Source organism: Mastomys coucha, unplaced genomic scaffold, assembly GCF_008632895.1.
Source record: "Mastomys coucha isolate ucsf_1 unplaced genomic scaffold, UCSF_Mcou_1 pScaffold9, whole genome shotgun sequence".
In the NCBI taxonomy this organism is placed as follows: domain Eukaryota; kingdom Metazoa; phylum Chordata; class Mammalia; order Rodentia; family Muridae; genus Mastomys; species Mastomys coucha.
Genome location: NW_022196915.1, coordinates 107,811,264 through 107,834,894, shown reverse-complemented (window position 1 = coordinate 107,834,894; position 23,631 = coordinate 107,811,264). Strand labels below are relative to the sequence as shown.

Sequence of the window (23,631 nt, the reverse complement as noted above, 5' to 3'; positions counted from 1 at the left end):
ATTTTGAAATATACAGTTAATATGTTTGGAGTTATTTAAAATTTATATTGAGAAAACATGTATTTTCACTATTGCTGTAGACGAGCATCTACATAAAACTGTTAAATTGTTTTATATCAAACAACTTTTATAATACTTATTTTTATTGTTATAATATTTTATAAATTTTAAGGTATATGACAAAAAAGGTGTTGTAGGTATTGAAGGGGGGTCTCTAGGAGGAGTTGGGGTACAAAAGGGAAACAAGAATGTGATTTAATTCTATTTAATTAAAATATGTTTTTAAATGTTAACAAATTCAGATAAATGAAATCATGTAACTTTTCTCGTCATATTGCAATAAAAGTTAAAAAAAAGAAAACAAACAAACAAAAGACTGAGATGAAGGAGAAAGGAACAGTAGAGGCAGAGGAAGTGAGGATACCAACTCCCCAATTACCATGGCAATGAAGTTTCAGGCTGAAATTCCCAGAGATGGAATGCAGACTCTACTTGAGCCCTATCATTATCACTTTTCAGAAGCCAAGGGGCCACAGGACCTAAGAACCTTGGTTCAAGCTGAAAAAGCAGAGCTTGGCCAATCCAGCAAGAACCTAGAAGACAGAGAAAGCACACCTTAACCCAGTCAAGACAGTGCCCTCAATTCCCTTCCTGCTACACTGTACACCCAGGGGAATAGGATTTGTGTAAGCTCTGAGGAATCCACCAAAGAAGCGACATTCTCATGGCCTGCAGAAAAGGTGAGGCTGGATTACCTCTACAGAAGCTTGACCAGGGGGCCCATGAACACAAAACACCTAGAGCATTTTAAGTTCCAACAAAAATAAGGACATGCTTGAGAAAAGCATGTTCCTTAGTGGAGTCTGAGTAGCTCCAGTGAAGAAGTCAAACACAGTGGATAGAAATGGTGCCAGGTCCTTCAGGAAGATGGCAGGTCAGGTAAAGAGGAACATGTTAAGTATGAAATGATAAATACATGCTTACAGACATAGACTGTTCAGTGCACAGAGTCATGATTTAACTTTGTGATAGCAGGGTAAGTGTCTATGTCACTAGGTCATGTTCACTGTCCCTGTCCTGTGAGGTCCCCTTCCCAAGCCCCACAGTTTGGCATCAGGCACTGCTGGTAGTGGCAGTGGAGCATAGACAGGGTATGGAGATGACCTGCTCCTGTGTTTCCATTCTCAAGCCACATTTTACACAGCTCACTTAGTTTCATAAGTCTGTAGGCCAGACTTAGGCAAATGTTAGTTCTACATGGAGCCAAGGTTCCAGCGGTAGATCACCATGAATTGTCTGTAACCGCTAAGATCTTGGGAAAAAAAGGCTGTGGGCCCACAGATGCTGTGAATTTTTGCTGGGTCTTAAGTGTTGGGACAGGAATGTAAATGTGTTGCTGAAACCTTGGTTTGCCCCAGAAGTGGGGATCCAGATTGTTACTTATATGTATTCATAATATCTGTTATGAGACTTCAAAGCTCCTTTTTTTTGTTTGTTTTTTTCGAGACAGGGTTTCTCTGTATAGCCCTGGCTGTCCTGGAACTCACTCTGTAGACCAGGCTGGCCTCAAACTCAGAAATCCGCCTGCCTCTGCCTCCCAAGTGCTGGGATTAAAGGCATGCGCCACCACCGCCCGGCGCTCAAAGCTCCTTAAAAGACTGAAAGCTAATTGTGTCAGAAGGTGGCTAGCCTGCAGGTATTGGTCTCTGATTGGGATGTTCCTGTCTGACAGAGAAGTCTCCTCTTAAGCTGAATATCTAAGTGTGTGGCTGGGCCTTCCTGAGTAACTGCTCACTCAGGTGTGCATGTTTTTAGAAGTTGGCACAGGGGCCTAGTAGTGACTTGACTCCCACTGGGTAGAGCAGTAAGTGAAAGGTTTGTGTCAGTCATGAGGTCAGGCCTGTGCTCCTGAAACAGAAGGCTGTCATGGAGACCCCCAGTAGCCAGATGAAAAGCTATGGGTTTTTTTCTTCTTTTTTCTATTCCAGCCCCATTATGACTCCACCTCTCCCAGCTGAGATGCTCAGAACTGTCTCCATATGTGGGCTATGCTTGAGGTCTTTGTAAGACCTGGATTAGCCTGTCCTAGTGGGGCAGGGTGGCTGACCTGCCTGTTCTTCTTACCTTAGAATTGCAGTTGAGGCTGTTTGCTAGGTGTCTTGGTATTCTAAGGCCAGCTACTCAGAAGGCTGGGGCAGAAGGATCACTTGAGCCCAGAGCTATAAGATCTTACGAACACATGGAAGATCTTCCCACCATACACACATCATGGTGCTTAACATGCTAGGGAGTGTTCTTCCTCTAAGATTAGAGAGATCCACTTTCCTGAGCCTCCCAAGTGCTGGGATTAAAAGTGTATGTCACCGCACTGTGTTCCCCCAGCCCTGATTTTTAAAGTCACTAATATGTGCTCCTCTCTCTAGGCTTGGGATTTCAAACTTCAGGGCAGGCTGGCCTAGTGCCTCTTTCAGTTTTTTAAATAGCTAGAGAAAACATTTCATGATGTGAAAACCACATGAGTTTCTGGGTGCCATAGCAAAGTTTAACCAGAACATTTTGGCTTCTCTTCCTTATGAACTTGTCCAGCAGAGTGGAAGGACTGTGGTGGCATTACCCTCAGTCCAAAGGCTTCCCCCAAGGAGACTCTTCACCTGCTCATGTGCCTACCTGCTTTCTCCTCCATAGTGTCTGCAGACAGATGGCCCACGTCTTCGTGTATGGCACCTTAAAGCGGGGCCAACCCAACCACAAAGTCATGCTGGACTATTCACATGGCTTAGCAGCCTTCCGAGGCCGAGGCTGCACAGTTGAGTCCTTCCCACTGGTGATTGCCGGTGAGCACAACATACCTTGGCTGCTGCACCTGCCAGGCAAGGGCCACTGCGTGACAGGTGAGATCTACGAGGTGGATGAGCAGATGTTGCGCTTCCTGGATGACTTTGAAGACTGCCCCAGCATGTACCAGCGCACAGCCCTGCAGGTGCGGGTGCTGGAGTGGGAGGGTGACAGTAGCCCTGGGGACAGTGTTCAGTGCTTTGTGTACACTACAGCCACCTATGCACCTGAGTGGCTGTCTCTTCCCTACCATGAAAGCTATGATTCTGAGGGCCCACATGGGCTACGCTACAACCCCAGGGAAAACAGATGAGGGGCTAGATGGAGGGAACCTGGTAGCTGCCTGGCATAAGCAGAGCTTTCCAAGTTCAACTATAAAATGTGTTTTGTCATATACTCTAATAATCTGATGTTACCTAATACTGCTTTAGTCTTAAGGAGCACTCTAGGCTGAGGTCCCTGAAATGGCACTTAGAGAGTACCAGGTAATCCTCACTGTTCTTTGTTTTTGTTTTGTTGTTGTTGTTGTTGTTTTAATTTGCTTTGCTCTAACCTGAAGATGGCATCTTCTGAGACTAAAAAAGACTGGGCTGCAGTTGCATCTCAGAAGTTGAATCTAGAAAGAAGTGGTAGGAAATACTGACTTGGGTCAGATCAGTGTAAAAACATCAAGAAAAGCATGTTGTACCTAAACTATATGCTCCATCCACCCTACCCCCACTGCAATTTCCAAATGACAGACAAACTGTTAAAATGGCCATTAAAATACAAGTTTTCTGTTGCTTCTTGGTCCTTCTTTTGGTGTACTTACTTGGTAGAAGTTGTTTTTCATTCTAATTCAGCAAAGTCAGGAGACTTTATGCTGGGAGACATAGCTGAGCCCTCAGACTTTGTCGTTGGTAGGTACCCAGCTCTCGGCAGTCTAACCCATTTCTGCCACCTGAAGGTGCAGACTTGGGGAAGAGCCTTTCAGAAGAACCAGCACATTAGTAATTTTTTCCTCGGGCCGACAGAAGGTTTTGCTTCCAGATAATGTTAGGAAGACACAAAGTACCAGTTACCATCTACCTCCATCTGATAAGTCTGTCAGCGTAGATGCAAGTTGCACATGACTTTGCTTCTGCCTCCCAGTGAAGTAGAAAATGGATTCCAAGAATTGCAGAACCAAATGCAGCTCCTGGCTGAGCACCCTCTTCACTAAGAGCTCACTCATCCTCAACGTCACAGTGGACTGATCACTAACTGCAACTGGCATAGAAGCATGACTTATTTTTAGTCCCCTTTTCTTAATTGAAAACTTGCTTCACAAAATAGAGGGGCAAGTATGGGTATCAGCTGATGGGCTGGCAGCCCCACACACAATAGTAAGGACTGGGCATCCTAGTCAGAGAGGAAAAGGGACTGGGACAACATGCTTATCCTTGGACCAGAACAGGCAGCACCCTGTCTGCAAACCCCAAAATGGTGATCTGACTCTTCAATCATCCATGTGACATTGGTGTAGACCCACACCAAAGGGGGTTTCCATAACCTTCATCAGTGCTACCTGGTCTAAGGAAGTCATTAATAATGAGCCCCAGGAATCCATCCTGATGATGGAAGGAAGGAAGGTAACCAGATTATAAAATGGCAAAAGCTAATAAAGTTGGAAGCAGAGAACTGGAAATTTATATAAATTTTTTTAAAGAATCACAATGAAATGCTAATATTTACAGTCAATTGGCACAGCCTGTCGCCTCTGTGTATATTGTCTTCATTCAGAAAAAAAAGGGCAAACTAATATTTAGACAAATGCTTGGTTTTATTGATTTAATTTTGACACTAGGAAATCTCAGCAGAAGTACAAATCATATGTACACGTATTTATATCAATAAAAATTTCCATTGGTGACTTTTTTGGCAGAATGTCGGTTTTGCCTCTTCTAAGGAATAAATATGATGCTGTAGAACCTGCTGCACAGGAGTGCTCCTGTAAATGCTTGAGCAAATTGAGGGTTAGAGAATAATGGAAATGCTAATTAAAGCAGTGAGCAGTACTGACAGAAAGGCTAGAAATACTTCATTCCAGCTCCACAAGCAGGTCTCCTTCACCAACTGTGTCTCCAGCTTTGCAGTGCACCAATTTCACCTTGAATTAAAACATTTGGGTAAGAGCAAGAAAGAGAAATGGAAACCAAGAGGGGCAGTCACCTCAGTCTCTCATGAGAAATAAGTAGCCTTAGGCCCGAAAACTTAGGTCAGAGCCCTCTGCTCACATCTGTCTGTAAAGAACCTGAGTACAGGGTGTCCCTGCAGAACCTGTGCTTCATTTCTCCTGTCTTTTCTGTCCTGTCAGCCCCCCCCAAAAAAATTCTTAGGGAATTGAGGCTATGGGTTGCTCATAGGCCTCTGATACTGGGCCACTAGGCCTAGGTCACAGTGTCCTGAGACCTAATACGTGCATGCTGCTGATTGCACGTCCCATCCCTGCCTCCTCCTATGGCTTTGGGACTAGAATGTGTACTTGGTGCCATGGTAAACATCAGACACAGCAATCTAACAGGTACCAACTGAACGGAGGATCTCCTAGCCTGACCTTGTCCTCCTCCTCTTCTGATTTCTTCTGAACATAGCCCCATCTTCTCCAGATTTGTGTGAGGTTTAAAAGGAGCAGGCAGAAGACTAGAGGACATAGGAAGTCATCATTTCTCTCCTTTGAAATAGTTGCTTAAGTCATGAACAAAGAGTGGGTTTGACCTAACTGGCCATGTGAGTATTAAGTGAATAAAAATGCCAGGAGTTGTCCAGGTTGCTGCACAGGGCTGTGCCCAAGTCTCCCCACTATAAGCAGAAGGAATAGACTTTTGCCTTAAACTTGATCCCAGAGTTCCTAAGAGCAGGGTAAAGCTATGCAAATAATACTCAAAGACCATGATGGGAAGGTGCTACCTAGAGTAAAATGGATGGTGATATGTGGTAGATGTTTAATGATGGCATACTGACTAGGACTGTGGAACTGTTTCCATCCTGAGCACTTTCTCTGAAAGGAAAAATGATCCTTCTAAGGAAGAATTACTAGCTCCAGACACAGACAGGGCCACTCCTTTGTCTTACCAGGTTGAAATCCAGAAGCCTGTGATTCAGGACTGGAATAAATGGACAGTAGCGATTGAGCTACCTGGGGTCTGGCTAAAGCAGACTTGCCCCAACAGCAGTTCTGGGTTCAGGATGAACCTGGCTGCTCCTGTGTTGGCCCAACAGAAAACAAATAAGGCATCCAGCTACTTGGGCCCCATGCTGCCTCAGACATTAATGGTGTGCTAAGTCGGCACCTTAGCCCAGCCATACAGGGTCCTTGGCCTGACTACACACCTATTCTTGGTCCCATGAGGAGGGTAAGTTCTCACCCTGACACTAGGGCAGTGCTCGCAAAAGCAAGTAAAAAGAGTTTTAACTAAACTAAAGTTCACATTTTTGTGTCCATACTTTTTGGGAGCTCATTATTATTTGACTGCTTCCACCTCCTAGAACATGAGACCCCAAAATCAGCTTAGAAAGGGTTAAGAACCTGCACACGATTCTACCATATCAGAGCCCTCAGACACTGCATGGCTATTAATTTCCTCCAGGCTGGCAGCCATTCAGTCTACATGGGCAAGCAGGGGAGGCTGTAATTTTCCCACGGGGAGCAGGTAGGACAACTCTAGGCCTTCTGAAAGTCCATCTTGTTGGTGTGGCCATGGTGCAGGCCACAGCATAGAACACAGCCAGCCTCTGCTGCTGTCCTCACCTCCCAGTCACATTCTACCATAAAGATACTTCCCAAACCCAAACAATCCTTTGGGAGGGGATATAGTTTTTAATGATGGCATCTCTTTAGTCACAGGAAAAACAGCAAAGTAGCTTTTCTGTTTTCTTTAAGGAAAAGTTTCACTCTGAACAGATTCTAGTCCTGATACCTTTTCTCCCTTTCTCCCTGACTCATCAAGTCCTCTGCATGTACAACTGAATTGTTCCCTTCAAGGGAAATTATCTTGAAGAGTTACATTAATTTTTGCAATCTGTAAAAAACATTCCCTGCTGTGTCACCTAAGTCTCAGATAACTAAGTGCCACAGAGACAGAGGTAAACATTAAAAATTAAAGACTCCATCTGAAAGACATTAACGTGGAGAGCAAATATGCTTTGACTACCTGAACATAACATGGCAACCCCTTCCTGGAAGGCCTGCTTTCCAGGAGGCAGAGACACACTGACGGAGTGGAACTCCCCAGTCCTAATGTCCTCCCCAGGAAAGGGACATGGGGCAGACATCACTTCTACATCCATTTTCAGGACACCCACCCATGTCTCAATGGTGGAGGTCCTACGTCCATCACAAGCTGGAATAGGCTAGTAGGAACTTGGGGACATACCTTGCCCATTTTCCCAGCTGTCATACTGTTCTGCATTTTCATAGCTTCAATCACACAGATTTCCTGACCTTCTGCTACCTGGAAAATAGGTTAAAAATAGATGTTTTAAGAACATTCTAATTTTATAGTAATTGTCCAGGAGTGAAGTCATTAAGTTCTTTGTCAAATGTGCTGATTATTCATGGAAATACCAGTGACCTCTGAGGGCTTCCACTCCAGTGCATCTGAGGAGCCAGCAGAGAAAAGCCATTCTCTCTGTTGCCAGGTTCTCAACAGAAAAGCCTGTATTGGAAGATCACAAGAGTAGTGTATGGGGTCTCTCCTGGGCCCTAGGAGTAGGCAGAGGTGATAAAAACCAATGCTTTTCTATCTCTACCATATCCTCAACAGGCAGATACCTAAGGACTGAAGGGCTCACTAGTGCTTGTGAGTTTTCAGGGAAAGGGGTGTGGCTACCAAAGGATAAAGGTTCCCTTATGGGGTGATTTAAAATGTGCAGTTGACTGCAGTAGTCACACAACTGTGCACAGACACCACCAGCAACTTGTCTGCTTTAAAGGGACAAAGTGTACCACATGGGAATTAGAATTCAGTAATTTCTTACTAAAAGAAGGCAAATGTCTACCTTTATCTTGGAAGCATCAGGGCCAGATCTGTAAGACCTGAAAGTACTAACACTGCAGTGGCTTCTGGGAGTAACTTCCCACACAGCTATATCCAGTTCTTACAGAAGGCCTGAGTGGTCTGCAGGTCCCTGCTCAAGCCTGTGCTCTGATGCTTGCCTTGCCTCTGGCTGTGGGGAGAGATCCAGGCTGAGCAGGCACATGCCCACAGGGTTAATCTGAAACTTCCATCATGGAGTCATCCTGTGACTAAAAGCCACACTACTTTTTCTTTCTCTGGCCTTAATGGTTAAGTACGGAGGAGCTAGGGCAGGATTTCTTTCTCTGTTTTGTGGGAAAAGGTCTCTTGCTCTATGAAGTGGTAGGCGGAAGGCTCCACGGGGTGCTGCTGGTTTGGTGGCTGGGGCTCCTGGACAGTCACACTACTATGGCTGTGCTGTCCAATGCCACAGAAGGGCCTGGAGAATATTCTTTCCTGCCATCCCCAAATGATCTCCAAGGCCCTCCCGGCTCCCTGTGTGGCACAAGCTGTCTTGCTGGCAGTGTGAGTACTGCAGCCCTGTGCATTCTTCCTCTGCTGTTCAGGTGGTGGGCTGTGTTTTCCTGGCACGGGAATATAGGAAGAGAGGAGATGCCAAGGCTTCTGGTTCTGGCACGAAGGAGAGGCACTGCTGACAAGCAGGCTTGGAGCTCAGTGCTCACGGCCGCTCTTGACTCATTTCACCTGGCATCTGCAGTACAGGCACAGAGAAGAGACATCTCAAAAGGACTGTTCTTCAAACTGTGGGACAGGAAATAGCAGTGCCAAGATGATGCACATGCCTTGGACGGAGGTGTCAGAACCGTTATTCCTTCATGCCATCATATTAGAGCCACTTCTTTCTCTTCAAACCCAGTTACGAGGTCAAGAAAGCCAGGAGAAGGGCAGGTGTCACTGAGCCACACAGGGAAATGGCCCAGCCATGGCCAGAACAGACCTGAGAACTTATCCAGCAGCCAGGCTAAAATGTCCCTGACCCTGGCCTGCAGGCAACAGCACAGATGGCTCCTTAGGACACCTTGAAATTATATACAAAAATTAGGCCTCAAATGTCTACCTCTGGACTCTGGTTACTATTTCCTGTCAGATGGACAAGTCCTCACCATGGGTATTTATGTGGTAGCCTTCCACACACCCACCTAGCCCCCCTCCCTTTGGATACTTAAGAACTGGGGTTGGCTCTGAGTCCGCTCACCTCATGCCATCAGCTTCCTTGTGGATGGGCTCGCTGCCCTCTGCCAGCAGCTGTGTCTCCTGTCATTGCTTATCTCTTACCACACTGCTTAAGACCTGCTGGGCAGACTGAGGAGCCCCCTGGCCCTTTCTCAACATACAAACATACAAGTACAAGTGTCCTTACCGTCCTCTGTGAGAAGCTTGGAGGTTTCCAGTGGTCATGCCTACGGGCCAACACTACCCATGGTGAACACTAAGGGACAGCTTCACCAGCCACTACCTCCTAGCTCCTGCTAGAGCCTTGGGGCAGAAAGATGTGAGCCAGTTTAGGGCACCTTGCCACCATGACCATCCTCCCTGGATGATTCTGATTGGATTGTAACAGTGAGTGCAAGCACTGGGTCCCAAATTATTAATCCAGTCAGAAACAAGAATCTCAAAGGTAACATAGACCCTCCCCCACTTCTGATTGAGAAGCTGGTAATTTTATGAAAAGCAAGCTTCTGATGGGAAAGGAGCCTGTATTTTGCCTGACTCAGCCTGCAGCAACTCGTAGAATTAGACCTGGGCCCTCCATCTGCCTTTCCCCTTCACTCCTCCTCATGTACTTCCTAGCTCTCCTCACCACCTTCTAGTAGTCTCCTTTCATCATTTAGCTGTGAGCAGAAACCCAGGTCTTCTACTTCTAGCTTGCTCTCTCTCCTTCCAACCATGTTTAGAGGCCATTTTCTTGAGGCAGCTGTAACAAAAATTCTCCTTTGTGGCTTATAAAGCAGTGATATGTTTGCTCCAACTGTATCATGCTACACACATGCATGCAAAACCAAATAAAGAGGTATGCAGACAGACTTGATCTAATTTCAACTTATTTCATACCTTGGAAATCAATGCAGTACATACTTACGGTTTTTTTTTTTTTTTTTTTTTTTTAAATCTCTGGGCAGGCTCTAGTTCCCACTAAGAGGCATTTTGGGGCTTAGTTCCTATCTTCTGGAGCCTTCCTGCCTGTGGTGTCTACACCTGCACAACATGTAGCACGCACCCACTACAGCAACTTCTGGACTGCTGGCAGGCCCGGGAAGCATGAACACAGCTGGGCAATCCCTATCACAGTGCCCATGGCTGAGCCAGCCCTGTAGCGTGGCTGCACACAGACTTCTCTAACACTTGTGAATCATCTAATAAAGACTCACTGATTGTGACAGGATGCATCCAGAATTGGGCATACTAAATGGTCACAAGCCTTACAAGTCTGTCTGATAAACGCAGTCGGCCTGATGTGCTTCTCTGCTGTCTAATTGGTGCAAAGTTTGGAGACCTGAATCCTATGTCTTTCATCCGGCTTATTGCATCCTCTTCTCTGACACAGGGTCAAGGTTCACATTCGAATCAGATTATTAGAGCAGCCCTCATTAAGTGGGAGCTAGGCTTGCCCCAAACGAGTAAGCTTGTGAGAGAACTCGGCCCATTTACTCAGCAGATTTTCACATGTTTAGGGGCCTGAATGTCACCCAGCATCGCTCTGTGCTGAGGAGTTTCAGACATCTCCAGCTGATGACTAATTGTGAGTGATGGGAAATGAAACCCAGCGAAGCCAGCTGCTTGCCATGGTCGGCAAAATGACTCTAATGGAGAGAGGCTGCCAATTTTCCAGTTTTACTGGCAAGTCTTCCAAGTGTAATTAAGGGAAGTTATAAATGATATGGAAATCTATCAAGTTCCATTTATTTTCAGAGGACTCCTTTCCCAGGGGACTTTTATCTTGAAGCTTATAGTGTGCTTTGTTGTGCTAATGATTTAAGCCACATCTTGGTTCTGATTAAAGCCCCCAATCTCCTTCTACCAAGGCCCCTTCACTCCTTCCACAAAGATTAAAAGATACAGAACATTCTCCAGCACATGCCCCCTCTCAGAAAACATGCTCTGACTGGGACCCGCATGGCAATGTGTATCGTTCGAACTGCAAACTGCCATCGCCCCTAAGAAAGCTCAAAGAAAAGTACGGGGTGGGGAAGAGAAGGAGGGGGTCTCTGCCAGACATAAAAGCAAGACCCTCAAAGTGGAGCCTCGAAAGCTATGCTTGAGACGAGACATTCATCAGAAGGTGCTGTCGCCCACTAATGTTATTTGATTTGGAATAAAAGCATGGAAATGATGGCGAAGGCCTAAAATTGGAGACGTAAAGGATGACTGCACAGTGCTCCATTTCTCAATTTCATCCTTCAGAGCCACAAAATGGGGGTGATACAGTGACTGGATGAGCTTTACAGTAACAGCTGTGGTCTTCCCACACAAGGGAGGCCCTTCTAATGGGCTGAGGTCTGTTTGCAACAGACGGGGAGGAACAAAACAAGGATTCCTATTAAGAGTGCACAGTCATATTTCTGATAGAGAAAATCATTACGGGAGTTGGATTTCCTTTACATTGGTACATACCCTCTTTTGTCATCCAAACCCAGGACTGTATTAAGGGTGCTACTGCTTAAAATACAGGCCAGAGGATGCAAATGGCGTTGAGTTTGTGCTCCCCCTCCCCCTAGAAGCCTACTCCAGCAACTGTAAAGAATGTAGAGGAAACTGTGCCAGTGGCATATGGCTTTCTACTGTGCTAAACATTCATACAAAAGACAGGTTCATCAGTCATTGGAGTATCTGGATAAAAAATTAGCTCCTGATGGATGGTATTTTGAGCTTACCTGCTGCTAGTACATTACCAGAAAAACACCGGCTTAGAAACCCACATGACATTAGAAACTGCAGACCATGAAACACAACACATGCAGGAGCACATAATGCACGGCAGATTATACAAAATAATAAATAAGCTATTTAAACCCTCTGCCTAAAATTGGGCCCGCTGCAAGGAACCCCGGGTCACTTCTACGCAGGCCAATTAATGCACAGCATCTGCTGTATAGAAGCAGGGCACGAAGCACTTCCGAATGATTCCGGCAATTAAAAGAAAACTGTTTCCTGCCTGTTCAGACAGCAACTGTTTCCCTGCAAGAGTGAGCACCAAATCGGTGCGCAGCTGAAAAATTCAGGCCCCTTTTGGGGAAGAGGCATGGAGGAGGGGAGGGGTGAACCTTTATGGAAAAGGAGCCTTCTTTTGTTGTTCTGTGTTCTGTGTTTTCCTGCCAAGTGAGACAGAAGGCTCGAAGGGCTTATGGGCCCACTGTAGTCTCCCCTTCTGCTGCACTGGTCCCCCCGAAAACTAGGATCCACATCAACCCTCCTGACTGTATTACCCAAGTGAAAATCTCTCCATTTCACATTGAAAGGTTTGTCACGTAGAACACAGTTATCTAACACATTTTAAGTCTCTGAGATCTGAAGGAGGCAGCCTCCATTTGCTAAAAGGCAGGGTAGAACCTGATTATTCCTACTTCCTTTTCCTGAGCTACTAACACAGACTGCTAAATATGCCCTGGTCTTTCTTGGAGAAAGAATGTGTGTCTCATGGAAAACACACAGGGAGATAGGACCCCAGGAGATTGCCCTATCTGAGCAAGGATGGGACTGGCATCAAATTACAAAGAGGATAGGCAGTGGACAGAATGGCTGACCTCTCATCTGGAGGCACTCTGGCCCAGCACACTCAATCTGAAGGGCGACAGAGAGAAGAGACCACATGTTTTACATGCCTGGGGGCTCTGAGACTCAAGCCTATGGTATCTGCATGGTGTTGCCCTCGGCTCTGCCCTCAGACCCCCTAGAATTGTGCAGTGGGAGTTGGGGGTGCTCAGAAAGGAATCCAGATTGTGGCCAATGTAAATGAAGTCCAGGTTTTGTAAAAATTCCTTAAAATGAAGAAAAACATGACTCCCTACTGCCCTCTAACTTAGCTCACACTGACAGCCTACGCCTATAGTTACAAAGGGAAAAAGTTGAAACTTGAATGTTTTCCAGTCATAAGAGGCCAATCTGATGTGCTACCTTTGTGCATTCAGTAGGCTGTTTCAAAGGACTCAATGTCACATGATGACTTCTCTTTCAGCATATATGTATACACATACATATAAAGTCAAACCACAAAAGGTATTTTGAATCTTGGTAAGGTTGAGAGTAAGCCTTAAAAATACTACAAAGGTAAAAGACTTTCTCATCTCAGAAAGACCATCCCTTGAAAAATAAACCCATTGTCAAGCCTGCACAAGACTTTACACAGATTGATCATCAAAAGATTTTTATCTTATGCTGATAATTTGTACTACATTATAAAAATTAAAAAATCCATGTATTAGCCACGACAAAAACTACCCTTAGACATTTCAAAAGAAATATTACATGGAAAAAAGTTATTAAAGGGCCAGGCTAAGGATAGTCCTGAAAGAAGATGAGGCAGGAATTAGATTGGAGAGGGGTCACTGGGCAACTTCACGGTATGAATGTTTTACTGCGAGGAAAATCTGAAGCAATCGGAGCTAAGGGGAGCAGAGGATACACAAGTGCTTGGGCGATGATTCTCCTAACTTTCTATATGCTTCATGATTTAGAAACTGAAAAGTGTTTTGAGTGTGTGATTCTGTTTCTGTCCTGGGCAATACAGTTTGCAGTTTGGGTTCAAAACTGGCTTCTCCTCAAACTGCTTAAACAGTCACTGTTATAAAATATGTAAATTAATTATTGCCATCATTTTCTGATTGTAAATCAGGGCATTCATCAATTGAAAATCTATCCAACAGCCAGCCTGGCTCCTCTGCAAGAGAAAGGCAGAAATGAATGTTGGGCTATGAGAAGCACCAGAACACAGGTATCCTGAGGCCCAACCTATTCCTTTCATTTAGCATGCTTAAATCCTTCAGAGGTTTCAAAGCTTGTTCTTAGAGCAGTGAAAAAGACATCTGCCAAGTTCATGTGTGCCTTCCCCAGATTGGCTGCAGACTCAACTGTATGAGCTTTGGAGACAACAGGGGGTAGCAACTGAAGCTCTCCAGCAGACACCTGTGTCTTTTGTCTCTTGGTCCATGGTCACTCACCTGCCTGGTAGCCCTCCCTAAGAGAAGCACAGACAATGAAGAAAAGACCGTACATAGTAGCAATATTATTGCTGCTTTCATTTTCTGCCTAAGGCACTGTCTAAAAAAGCAATGGTCACAAACCTCAACTACACTCTGCTAAATGCCAGTCCCAGTCTAGGGACCAGGTGAAGTGGCCTCATCTTGGGGCCCACAAAAATTAGCTGACTTGCAAATGTGAACAGGTGGAGGGGGAAGAAAACAGCAATGAAAGCAGCAATGGCCACTTACGTATAAGACAGAGATGTAAAGAGTCTTCTGGCTTGTGTCTCCCTAATTTTCTGAAGCAGGAAGGGGAATTATTTCTCATGCAAAATTTAGATGAGCACACAATCTGAATATATATAGCTTGAAAGGACCTTAACTAAAAGCAATGTTTAAAAATAATCTTATCTTGGGTTGGTTCTTTTTTATTAACTTTTATTGTTTTATGACTAATATCAAAAGGCTAAGGAAACAAATATGCTCATAACAGCTTTATTTTATTCTTTAAAGACAAAGGGAAAAATCTTGCAATAAATGTAACAACATAGTCTAATGTTAACCTACAGCACACATGTATGACACCAACATACGCTAGGAATTTATTTTTAATATTTTTGTTAAAGATAAAAGTTTTTTTTAAAAACTCAAGTCAAAACATTTTGTGAAATAAGTATTATAGTATATGCTTAGCATTATATCAATAAAAAAGTAGACATGTTTTTGTATAAAAATGATGATCACTGTAAAAGTATTTCCAGAAGGCAAACAGAAAGGGATTAGAAAAACTGTTCTATCAATTGTCTTCTGAATTAAATTTGTGATTTGTTTGCGACTTACTGTTTTCTAGCATCCCTTTCACATACATTGAAGATCCCACTCTACCACCTTTTAGGAAGTGATTGCTGCTGCACTTAATATTAAATAGTAGGTGGAAGCATTGGGAACTCTTGCTGTGTGTATCCTAAAGGAGTATTTTGAATAAATACTTCATTTATTTTGAATAAAACACTTCAACTCTGGTGTTTAAAGCAGGGGAAGTGTTTTAAATAAAGCAGTTCTTAGACCTTCCTATAGCAAGCCCTATGAAGTCATTTATCTCTTCTATGCAATCACCCAAATTCTTTTACTCGGGTTTTTAAAATACTTTTCAAATTATTAAGCTTTTGAAAGGCAGCTGAGATTTGTTGCTTAGAATTTTATGCAAAGGAGACCCACTATTCTGTATCAAGTTTTCTTAAAAGATCAGTACAAAGCTACAGGTTGTGGGAATTTAAACTGTGAACAAAACTATAAAGAAAATCAAGAGTGCTTTCATGGCTTCAGTTGTTTTTCCTAAGAACATACAGAAATGATTGACTTTCACTGGTAAAGTGGAGCTTCCCTTAGCTCTTAGCTTGCTCGACCGGCCCTCAGCCATTTTTTCTGCAGAACTGCAGTTACAATCAGCATTAGCATTTCTTCTGACAGCTTCACTAAATTCTCTACGGTGAGTCCAAGGAGAGGTCCTTGCATTGTGACTGCTGATTTCAAGCAGAGATTGTGGGAGGAGTTGGCGCACTCCTCACCCTATGTCCAGTTTCAGTATTTGTGGTTCAGGACCCTGTTTGCAAATATTAGTAACTCAAGAGAAAACAGTTTTACCACAGTACCATAGTCTAACAGCATAGACTATGGAAGGAAATTCTTCCAGGAATAAAAAGATGTGTGTTGCACCTGACCAGCCAGCTACATGCACAGACATACAGCATTTATAAAGAAGGTAAGTTTGAAGCCCAGGAACTCTGGCTTCAGGAGAACTTACAGCAGGCCCTGTTCTCTGTACACATTCTGCAGCCATTCTCCAATAGCCATACTGAATTAATGATGGGTGCTTTTAATCTGAGAGTTCCCTGTCAAGTATGACTGGGTTTAATTAGACTCTTGCTGATCACTGGCTTTTCCTAAGCAAACTTGCTGACCACAGAATGAAAAGTAGTAAGGGCAACAATAATGGCAGAAGACTATATTTACTAAGAGGCAAGAAGGCTGCACTTGTACTGCCTTGCTTACTAGTTAAGCAATCATAAGTGAGTAAATAGAGCCAGGATGGAGCAAATGGGGGCAGCCTCCCAGGCAAGAGCTGACCCACACCTTCTGCCCATCTTGGTTTTAGATGTCAGAAAACTAGGATTGAAGGTAAATACCTCTTATGAGGACAAAAAAAAAAAAAAAAAAAAAAAAAAAAAAAAAAAAAAAAAAAAAAGCACAAATGTGATGTTCTAATTATAGCCACAATTAGAACTGGCAAGCTGGGCTGGCAGTATATAGACTGGGTGACTTCCAGAAAAACAAAACAAACAAACAAAAAGAAAGAAAACTCCAAAGTATAGACTGAACCACCACAACAACAATAAGAAAAAGAAAAAAGAAAAAAAAAACAAGAAAAAAAAAAAAGCTTCACAGCTCACTAGCCTGCACATTTAGACACAAGATTTCACTGAGTGCTCTGATAATATCTGATAATACAGTGTGTGCATTTGTGCCTGTTAATGCCAAAACCAGGGAAGAGCCCATTTTCACCCCCAATCCTGTATGAAAACACGGGGAGCCCCAGAGCACTCCACAGTCAGCCTCTAACTTTCACACCTTACCTCCCCCACTGCCTACCACGGCCTCATGTAGGAACATCCATGCCTTCAGAGTGAAGGCAGTTACAGGGCTACCTGGCCCTTTGTGGTTTTCTACAAAAGCGATAGCTCTCCTGCATCACCAGGGGAAGCCATTTTTAAGTCAATTTCCCAGTTTCATGTTAATTTGGGGACTAATGATTTAAAATAATCCAACTTGATCGCTCTTACTCTGTATTTTTCCAGAAACCAATGTCACCTTCATGGATTTTTCTAAATGTTAACATGATATTCTATTTGTATTAAGAAAATCAGGTGCCATCTTAATGTAATGATTAAAGAAAATTAGGCAAAGTTCAGTGGCTTCAATCAGATCCACAGTAGAATTAGCACACAGCCAGTGAAAGCGGCTCTTACTTTCCTGCATAGAAGTAAAAATACAAGTACTTAAGGGCCTCTGGGAACCTCCCAGTTGCATTTTCAATCATTTTTTACTTTTGCTTCTAAGCAACTAATTGTTTTTTAAAAAAATGTATGTATCCTACACATTTGTCCACAGCAGGTTCTGGGACTGAGCAGATAAGGGGTATAACATAGCGCTACTGTTAAAAAGTCAAGAATAAAGCTTCCAGTTATGATTCTGAAGTTCTCTTTCCACCTTACAAGAGTAGGCTGATTTTGAACAGATTATAGGATTAAGGTTTCCTTAATTCTCCTTTCCAATTAGATATTTAGTTCAAAAATCCTGCATCTAGAAATCCCTGTCAGGGTTATTTTCTGGCATGAATTCTTCAAGCATGCTTCATATCTAGAGGGCCAGAGAATAAGGAACAATGCAAAGTAAATGTAAATTTTAGAAATTTGGGAAAGAAGAGAATGTCTGTCCTCATTTCTATTCCATGCCCCTCCCTCCCCCCACCACCACTTGGGAGGAGGCGCTGTCACCACACAACTCAGATGTAAAACAGGTAGACAGAGTGAGTGCACAACTGTTCCATGAGCATCCCGTGGGGTAGGAGAGGCCACTGGGAGCATGATCTTGTCGGTGCCATTATTCCGTAGGGGAAGTCTGAGCCCAGCATATCCCTCACCCAGAAATATTCTTACCATGTCTCCAGGCTTGACAGAAACGGCCACCACCACTCCAGGCATCGGGGAGCACAGAGTGCTGCTGGTGTCCTTGGGTAATTTTTCAAGCATGAATTTGTTCAGTTCTGCAGCAAGTTTGGTTAAAATGTGTACTTTGTACTTGAAAGAGAAAAGAATAACAGAGGTTAAATGATGAACTTATCTTCTAAGACAGTACTTATTCAAAATCTGCTTTTAGCTTTAAATTAAAATTACAACAATATCCTTTAAAGTCAAACATTCTAAAACCTTCCATATAACATTATTCATATCTGGATCATACTGAGCCAGGTTTTTAAAAGAAATTACTCATTAATTAATGATATATAAAAAGTGTCGTAGATCTTTAAGAAAACTGTCTCAGAACTTTGTAAAGGAAACAGCAAGGATTTTGCTTGAGGAGCACTGCCGAGCGAGTGAGTGCAAAGCAGAGGAACCAAATCCCAGGAGTCCCTCAGCCTCAGTAATAAAGGCTACCGTGACGCTATATGCACACCGGTAGATGGCAGCAGATTGCTATCGCAAACCTCCCACACCTCTGATTCAGCTACACTGGGTAGATTATTAAATAGAGACAAAGGCTTCAGTGTTCATTTTGAGAAAAAAAGAAAAGTCCTTAACATTCAAATATTTCTCAGTGACATAAAATGTTATATTCACATCAAAATGTTTTTCCTTTTAGGCACATTGCCATGTAGCCTTTTCTCATATGACAAGACAGCTAGGAGAAAGACAAGATATAATGAGAATATCTTTTGGGCCGAGATATGATAGCACCAGGATTTATAAAACATGGAAAATGCCAGGCACAGCAGTTTTCATGGCATCTTTGCTAGGTGGCTCGCAAAGGTGGATGGTCAATAAGTCTAGTCAATCATAACATTTCTAATAAAGACAACACCTACTGGACAGGAATCATCCCAGATAAATATATGAACCACGATTTGCTCTATCTAAACAGAAAATAAAATGCTTTGAGCCAATGCTGGGTTTCTGGTTCCCACCAGATCCCGACTCTCTGGGGAAGACAGAAACAGCACCCACTGGGCAGCTCCATTTTGTTGGAGGAAAGCTGCTGTAACTCAAAGCCTCCTGAGGGCATCATGCTAGCAGGGAGGCTAAGGCAGAATCTGATTCCCACTTTGATTCTGCATGGGGACAGGGGCAATCTCCAAGTGGCTCTTTACAGGGCCTATTTAGAGCAGGTGGGGGGAGGCCCCACAGAAAAGCTTTGATAGCCTAGGTTCCAAGCAGATTTTCGACAAGGTGACAGGTTGGATAATAACATCTTCTAGATGTTTCTTTACTCCTGAGTGTGTGTTTTGCAATCAAGACATAGAAGTGTCTGCCAGTTTCTGAAGGATATGATCCTTAAGTGAAATTACAGCACAAATAAAAGCTTTTTGCTCCTATTAAAATTCATCTGAGTCATAAGTGGCAAGGGAAAAGCAAGCTGCTGTCAGTCTAACGACACCCTGGGCAGAGGGACTACTCATCACCCATGAATTGTACTTCCAAGTCCCTCATTAAATCCTTGGGGAGGGGGGACATAATTGGGCCAAATTGCACAGTTTTAGTATCTGTGCTCTATCTCCCTTGGAACAGAAAGTCCGGCAGTGCTAGGGGCACGTGTGGACTGGGCAGGAAGTCCAGCAACACTAGAGGCACGTGTACACCAGGCGGGTTCCATTTCTAGCCAGCATCACCAGAGGTGATACTACTATGTGACCAACTGGCATTCTACTCTAGGGATTAGTTTTCACTGTAGCATTCAGATCTGTTTTCCCCCTGGTTTTCTTTAACTTCAAAATATGAACCTTGAATTTAGGAAAAGTATATACCAAGAATACGATTTAACAGCTTTTCACCACAGCAAATAGGCTTAGGAACCAATAATTCAGCTATCTCACAACTTAGCCTCAATGGGAACAAAGTGCTAAGGCTATTTCTGCTGAGAGGACCAGATCCTGACAAAAACTGGGTCCCTTACTATTTTTATAACTTTCATATCTTCTAAATTCCTTTCTCTGTAGGGCCCTTGCTTTGCTTGGAAAGAGATGTAAAAGAGTCCAAAACTCAGTGCTTCAGACACAGCCTTTGTTATTGATGAGATGTTCCTTTCCCTTTTGTATTTGTTTATTGTTCTTAAATCTGTTTAGGAATAAATGACTTATTGTAATCACAAGTGAAAAATAACAAGGAATAAATGCCTCAGGAGAGGTCTTGTTGAACATGGATGACTTAGAAGTGACCTTTCTGATTAGGAAAAGAGAAGAGAGAAGCTACTCTTCTTAAGGTTACCTTTGATGTTGTCCTGATTATCACAGGCCATCTTAAAACAGCCTCTTGTCAGCTCTGCAGTTTGTACATGGAGCCAAAAGTCTCAACAGGCCTAGTTGGTACACCATATGGTCCCATCTTAGTGACAACTATAGATGTTTTCTAGTACCTCCTCTCCAGAAAGGGGGCATTGCAGAGTCTGTACTAGGGCTTACAGAGGTTAGCATTTGAACTGGGACTCATTGTTTTCTCTAGATTCTTGGGGACACGTGCAGTTAGCTAGCTGAAGATTTAGGAAAGGGCCTTTCTAGCAATAGCAGAGTTCAAGTCTGTTTCTATGATGGGCACTTAAGTGTTTTCAGAGTCTGCAAAATGTCTGTGTAAGTTCAGGGGTGTGCATGTGTTCATGTGAAGCACAGTGTTGATGTTTTAAAGGCTGACTGCTATCAGAGAGAAGTATAATCATGAAAAATGACAGTCTTTCATCCTGTGCAGATCTAGGAGAGCCAATGTGTGGTGAAAAGGTTCCATAAAGGAGGGTGGTTAGCTCTGAACTCAGGAGTACAACCCCTTCCCTCTACTGGCTTTAGGGAAGCTGTCTCCAAACTACCATCATAGGAATGGAAAGTTGTTTGGTTTTTAAAACCACCTCACCAGGTAAATTAGAAAACAGGCTGTCTCTGGGAGCAGCTTCGATGGCTGCTCTTAACCCAAATATGATAATCATGGAAGGTATTTGACCCAATTATGTAAAATCGCCCTCAGCCAAGACTCCAAACAAATCCATTTTATGGTGTCTATAATAAAAACATGTCTAACTAGAAAATGTCACCCAAATATTTAAAGAAAAGAAAGAAGAATCAACAGCAAACATGGGAGGCATAGTGAGAACTCTGCACACAGTAAGCTGTTAAGGGGAAGGCCATGGGACCAGCATAGGACCCAGTGTGGCTGTGGGAGAGAGTGCAGGGTGGAACAGGAGAGGTTTCCAGAGCGATATGCTCAGCTGATTGCTACATCCTGCAAGCAGACTGCCCACCTGTGGGAGAACATGCCTAAATCTATCAATTATATGCACGCTCCTCAGTCAGCACCGTTGGACAGAGAAGAAGCACTCCATCCGGGTATGATCAGCTCCAACCTGATGGGCTCTGTTATTTGTCCAGTACTCGAGGCAGGCCCCCTGATGGAGTTTAAAGTCTGTGAATGCCTTTCCAAAGTCTCTCTAGGTATAAAGGTAATTTTTACAAGCCGCATACACAGAGTTGCCATGATTCAAGGGTGTGGCCTTTGAACATGAACTCCAGTCTGCTCTACATGGCCTTCAGCTGCAGTTTAAGAGCCTGTGAGATTTCTCTTAGAGAAGGGCTGAATTCCAATTTTCCTTCTAACTCATTCCTCCAGTTCCAATTATGAGCTCCATAACTGATTTAATTTTTTTATGTCAGCTATTGCCCATTTCAGTTAACATTAGAGTCATAGATCAACAATCCAGCTTTTCTCTGAATTATCTGGAAAACTCGAAGTTACAAAGCATTGGGCAAAAACTATATCCCCCCTCCTACTCCTAAGTGTGGTGGCAGAAACATTTTTCAAAGGCTGTATTCCTATTCAAAGTTCCTCACCCCATACCCCACCTCACCCACTCTCACTCCTTCAATCTCTACCTATAAGCCTCATCTTCTACCTATAAGATATGAGCTAACTGACTCATGGTTCCCTAAAGACCTCCTTCCCTAAGTCAGTCAGGGGAAAATCAGCACTAATATTTTGGAAATGATAAAGATGAGGAGTGTCTTTTCAAAATGCCAGTTCAGCAGAAAGGCAGGAGAACCATAAGCTATAATGTAAGTCACTCCATGAAATTAGAAGCCATCTGTGTGTTCCTTGCCCCAGTTCTTTGTAGAAAAAGCACATGTTTACACAAGAAGAAACAACATTCTGAGCCATGGACTGCACCTGTTTCTCTCCTTGAACCCGGAGCCTATCAGCTAGTCTTTTGAAAGAGAAATTGCCACAAAACATACTGAAAACACACAGACCAGGAGCTGGTGGCTTCCTCATCGAAGTTCAGTCAGTAACAAAGGTGAAGGGAGGAGGCTGCAGCTAAAGCAACAGGCCGGTACCCGGCCAGCCCAGTCTCAGCTCAGGCTTCCTGCAGCTTGCAGTGGTGGCTCAGCCTGTTAGCATAGTGCTGTGACAACTCCATCAGTGCAGTCTCAAGGTAGCTGTCAATCAGGATGCATCATTTAATCCAACAGCACTCGAAGGACTTTCTCCTACAACCCACATGACAGCATAGCTACAGCTCTATTTGTATCAGCGCCCAGTTGTGTTTACAATGCTGCAGTAATTAGAGAAGATGCAACAGGCAGCAATATTCCTGAGATTTCCATTTTGCAGCATTACCCTATAAAGTGTGATCCTGCTTCACAGAGTCATGCTAAATGACAAAAGGCTATTTTCTTCAATCTCCCAGCCCCGACAGCACTTCATTTGCAGCTATCTATAATTAGATTAATGGTGTAGTGCAGTACAAAGCGGACCCACTTCACATCAGATAGCTTATGAATTAGGACAAACACTTATTTCAATTCCAGGCAGAGAAAGCAATGACTGGGGTGTTTAGCATACCCTTTATGGTGGAATGAGATGTTAATTGTGTACCATTACCTCTAAACTGCTTGCTTGTTGTATAAATCACTGTGCTAATTGATGCAGAGATAGAAATGTAGCCACAGGCAAGAAAGCAAAGGAATGAGAGCTGAAGATGGAGGGTAAGGGATTATCGAAAAGAACCATATGGAGACAAGGTTCCTTTGAAACCTCTGTTTTCTGCCTTTGAGCAGGAATCCTTCAAGTACAGCAATAGACAAGAAAGAAAAAAATAACTTCTTATAAACACAAATTTCTTTTAAGAGTTCTTCCTGTCAAATAGTGAGTATGTTGAGTAAATCTGAAAATGCATTTATAAATTCCAGAATGTTTGGGTTGGTTAGGATATTTGAAGTACAACTCATGGTTAAGGATCATCCCTTCTAAATTACTTGATGCATGTGCTTCTGACCCATCCATAAAACAAAGCACAAGTTTTCTGAGGGCCTGAAATTCTTCTCCATATTAGGAGGGTGAAAAAAAAAAACTAAATTGGTTTAGATCTGTCAGGCTAATTACACAGATGCGTGGACTCAGTATGAATCAGACAGAACATGATCATCTGCCACTGATACTGTAACTAGAGCCGCAGAACCCTAAAATCTGGCCATCACAGTTCATAACTCTACATCTTAGGAAGGAACTTCAAAGGCGATATTTTTTTTTTCTAGCCGTTCTAAAACTAGCAAAACAAATAAATAAAAAAGCACATACTGATCTAATAGCACCAATCGTTTGTCTCCAAATGTTCTTCCTTGTTTAAATGCCTTACTCTCACTAACAGCTCTTTCTAGGGTCTAGAGAGCACAAACACAGAAACCAAATGCTGAACAAGAGTCAAGCCATGAGTGAGCCACAACTAAACATGCCCTTGGGAAGTTCATAAATCAA

At 43.3% G+C, this 23,631-nt stretch overlaps 2 protein-coding genes across 16 annotated transcripts in view; one reads left to right on the top strand and one right to left on the bottom strand.

The window, feature by feature from the left end:
* Positions 1-3,645, top strand: part of Ggact (gamma-glutamylamine cyclotransferase) — a 32,805-nt gene extending 29,160 nt beyond the window's left edge. For 9 of the 14 annotated variants that reach the window (XM_031361753.1, XM_031361755.1, XM_031361757.1 and 6 more), the window contains 2 exons: positions 520-740; positions 2,686-3,645. In XM_031361753.1, coding sequence (XP_031217613.1) covers positions 2,699-3,148 — 450 coding nt within the window. In that variant the 5' untranslated portion in view covers positions 520-740; positions 2,686-2,698 and the 3' untranslated portion in view covers positions 3,149-3,645. The remainder of the gene's footprint in view (positions 1-519; positions 741-2,685) is intronic. The other 5 variants (XM_031361765.1, XM_031361762.1, XM_031361761.1 and 2 more) reach the window with 1 other exon arrangement.
* Positions 3,646-4,617: 972 nt separating this feature from the next.
* The window catches only part of Pcca (propionyl-CoA carboxylase subunit alpha), a 343,795-nt gene continuing 324,781 nt past the window's right edge, over positions 4,618-23,631 (bottom strand). The window contains exons 22-24 of one of the 2 annotated variants that reach the window (XM_031361748.1): positions 17,785-17,925; positions 7,230-7,307; positions 4,618-4,963 (exon numbers count right to left, since the gene is read on the bottom strand). In XM_031361748.1, the coding sequence (XP_031217608.1) occupies positions 4,895-4,963; positions 7,230-7,307; positions 17,785-17,925 (288 nt within the window). In that variant the 3' untranslated portion in view covers positions 4,618-4,894. The remainder of the gene's footprint in view (positions 4,964-7,229; positions 7,308-17,784; positions 17,926-23,631) is intronic. The other variant, XM_031361749.1, reaches the window with a different exon arrangement.